General features: G+C 37.1%; 1 protein-coding gene across 1 annotated transcript; it reads left to right on the forward strand.

The window, feature by feature from the left end:
• Positions 1-988: 988 nt before the first annotated feature.
• Positions 989-3172, forward strand: LOC121804856 (glucan endo-1,3-beta-glucosidase 11-like). Its single transcript, XM_042204554.1, has 3 exons — positions 989-1335; positions 1861-2873; positions 2938-3172. Exons 1-3 carry the CDS (start codon positions 1287-1289, stop codon positions 3022-3024), a joined length of 1149 nt encoding a protein of 382 aa, XP_042060488.1. The 5' UTR covers positions 989-1286; the 3' UTR covers positions 3025-3172.
• The last annotated feature ends 242 nt before the right edge of the window (positions 3173-3414 follow it).

Below are 3414 nucleotides of genomic sequence, written 5' to 3' on the forward strand. Positions count from 1 at the left end.
TTAAAATTTTTAATTAGTTTGATTTAGCTTGAAAATAGGTAATGCAATAGGTCAAAGTAGTGGTAAATATAAAATCTACTCCTATTTCCTAGAATTAAGTATGATCCAGTTGGACACGCCTCTTTCCTTCTTTTTATGTAAAGATGTATAACATATTCCCTCCTAATCTCTCTCTTCTATTATATTACGAGTGAGAAAAGAAAATGGATGGACTTTGTCTCACAGCCATCACCTTCGACAGCGTCCGCTGCCGTCGTGCGACTCTCTCCCATTTCTTTTCTCTTCCAAAGTTTCCTCTATTGTGAAACTAGATGGGGATGGGGCAGAAGCTCTAACGTCGTGGGGTCGGCAGCTGAAGGAAGGTGTTTTCCGGCGGTTCTCCGGGGTCGACGGTGGGGTCGGCCGACCCCACTCGACCCCACCTGCATCCGCCGATGCTGACTATTGACAATAGTAACAATATAATCTTCCTAAAACGTGTTCGGACTTTGGATGGGTAAGACTTATCAGACTACTGTTAATTCGGAAAATTATGTTGCCTAAGCAGTCTTTGTTAGATCGACTATACGATAAAAGGTAACTATTTAAAAAATAAAATAAATTAAACATTACATTTCAAGTCTTTCTCAGCCTTTTCTTTTTTATTATGCCCTACACCAGTTGGAGTATAATTCATCTAAAATCATTAATATTTTCTAATGTTAAATTTAATTTACAATTACAATTACAATTACAATTACAATTACAATTAAAGCCCAGATTCCATTGTCGAGACACGTGGGTGTGCATGTATAAAGGAAAGTGGTGAATCTGATGGAGCGTGAAAAAAAAAAAAAAATTGGCGTAATATAATAATCATAATCCCCCTTTTTTCAATTTCAAACAATTCAAAAACTAAAATATGAAAAATAAAATTAAGCTTAAATAGAATAACGAGTAGTACGAATCAATGAGAAAGATTTTGAAGTCAATAAAAACAAAGTGGAGAAGAAAAATCCAATCACCGCTTGCATACGTTTTGATTATTCATTCGTATAATTCTATGCTCTATTATTTAATTTATCGTTTTGTGTTAACTCTTGACTATGAAGAAAACGACCGTTACAAATCCCCCCCTTAAACCTCCGCCGGCCACCCCCGTTTTGTGATATCATTCTTGCTTTCAAACATTTTGTTAAGCCGAGTCTTGATATTGGAATCTTGAGAAATCGGTTGCTGGTTTTCTGCCTGGGATGAAGATTTAGAAGCTTTTAATTTGAAGTAGTAATCGAGAATTTCCTGAAGCGATGAGGATTCTTGGACTTCTCTTCTTCGTTTTCTTTCTCGTGCGCCATGGTAACTATTGATTTCTTCTTTAACTCAGCACCTTGTTTTTGGGAAGAACATGATTGAAATACTATGTGGTTTCGGAGCTCTGATTTCAAATATGCTATTGATTTAGATGTGCTTGCTTTGGATCATCGATCGATCACGGTCGCGTTTTGCAAGAAAGATGATGTGTTATAATTTTAATTTTATACTAGTACTGTATGTTTTGATTAGTTTTTTTTTAGAAAATGGTTTGAAACTGAAATCAGATCAGTCGGTACTTTTCTCGGCATATGAAATCAGATTTGGGTTATTACTCTGTCTCTGTTCAAGTTGGTGTTGTTAAATCTTTCATTCGTGTTGAGCTGAAAGTGATTTTGTAAATCTGGCTTCATAAATTTGAATAACTTGTTTATTATCTTGTTAGGGCTGTATGCTCATGAATGGGGCAATTCAAGTGCATTGATGGATTTAAATACTTATCACATGTTTAATGCTGCAAGTGATGAACGAGTCTTTGCTTCTTATCTTGTTTTCCACTATCTGCTGCAGCTATGGCATTTACTGGGACGTTTGGGATCAACTACGGTAGGATAGCAGATAACATCCCTTCACCCGATAAAGTTGTAACGCTGCTTAGGGCTGCAAAGATCAAGAACGTTAGGATTTACGATGCAGATCACAGTGTACTCAATGCCTTTAAAGGAACTGGACTGGAGTTGGTGGTTGGACTTAACAATGGTTTATTGAAAGAAATGAATGCTAATCCCGACCATGCCCTGACTTGGGTCGAGGACAATGTGAAGGCATTTCTTCCTGACACGCATATAGTCGGGATTGCTGTAGGGAATGAAGTTCTGGGAAATGATGCTGATCTTTCACAAGCTTTATTGGGGGCTGTGAAGAATATATACGATGCCACGAAGAAGCTCGGAATAGATGGAGCAGTTCAGATTTCCACAGCTCATTCACAGGCCGTCTTTGAGAATTCTTACCCTCCTTCTTCTTGTACTTTCACGGATGCTGTTGCTCCGTTGATGAAGCCTCTCTTGGAGTTGTTTTCGCAAATTGGATCTCCGTTTTGTCTCAATGCGTATCCCTTTCTGGCCTATACGTACAACAAGGGGAAAATCGACATAAACTATGCTCTATTTCAGCCGAATAAGGGAATAGATGATGAGAAAACTGATTTACATTATGATAACTTGCTGGATGCTCAGATAGACGCAACTTATGCAGCTTTAGAGGATGCTGGATTCAAGAAAATGGAAGTTATAATCACGGAAACGGGTTGGGCTTCTCATGGGGACGAAAGTGAGGCTGCTGCTGCAACGCCAAGTAATGCGAGGACGTACAACTTCAATTTGCGTAAAAGGTTAGCCAAGAGGAAAGGGACTCCACTTAGGCCGAAACATATATTAAAAGCGTACATATTTGCGTTATTCAACGAGGACTTGAAACAAGGTGCTGCCTCTGAGAAATATTATGGACTTTTTAAAGCAGACGGGAGCATATCATATGGACTTAAATCTTCGTCTACTTCATATTCGTTTTTCTCCTTTAAGGTACTGGGTCTCTTCTCAGATTATTTGGTTTGCAAAGTAGCAATTCATTTATAATTATTTGCAGGAGCTTGGAGCTGGAAAGTGGTATACATGGTGTTTCTTGTTATTGACAATCTCAGCTTCCACATTAATTCTGCTCTTGAGATTATAATAGTAGTAGCAATCTTCAATCATATAGTAGGACTATAATAAAGTGGTGACTATATTTTTATTTGTGATTCGAGTCACTCATATTTGGGAATAGTGGTTACTTTGTAGACTTGAGATTATAACTAGTGCAACTGTTTGCTCAAAATTAATTTGGTACATTACCCTCCAATATAATCAAAATTACTAATCAAAATTGGTACGGACCTTAATCTTTTTTGTTACCTGAATCATTTGTTTGTGGTTTATTTATGGCAGTGTAAAATTGGTCTTGTGTTGTAGGAAATTCATAGCTATATCGTGTGGTTTTCTTAGAAACTATTGAATTTTGTTTAAGTCAGTCTATTAAATTAAGCTATCAATCTTTATCTTGTAGTACTAGTATAAAAAGGGT

Source organism: Salvia splendens, chromosome 5 (genome assembly GCF_004379255.2).
Source record: "Salvia splendens isolate huo1 chromosome 5, SspV2, whole genome shotgun sequence".
In the NCBI taxonomy this organism is placed as follows: domain Eukaryota; kingdom Viridiplantae; phylum Streptophyta; class Magnoliopsida; order Lamiales; family Lamiaceae; genus Salvia; species Salvia splendens.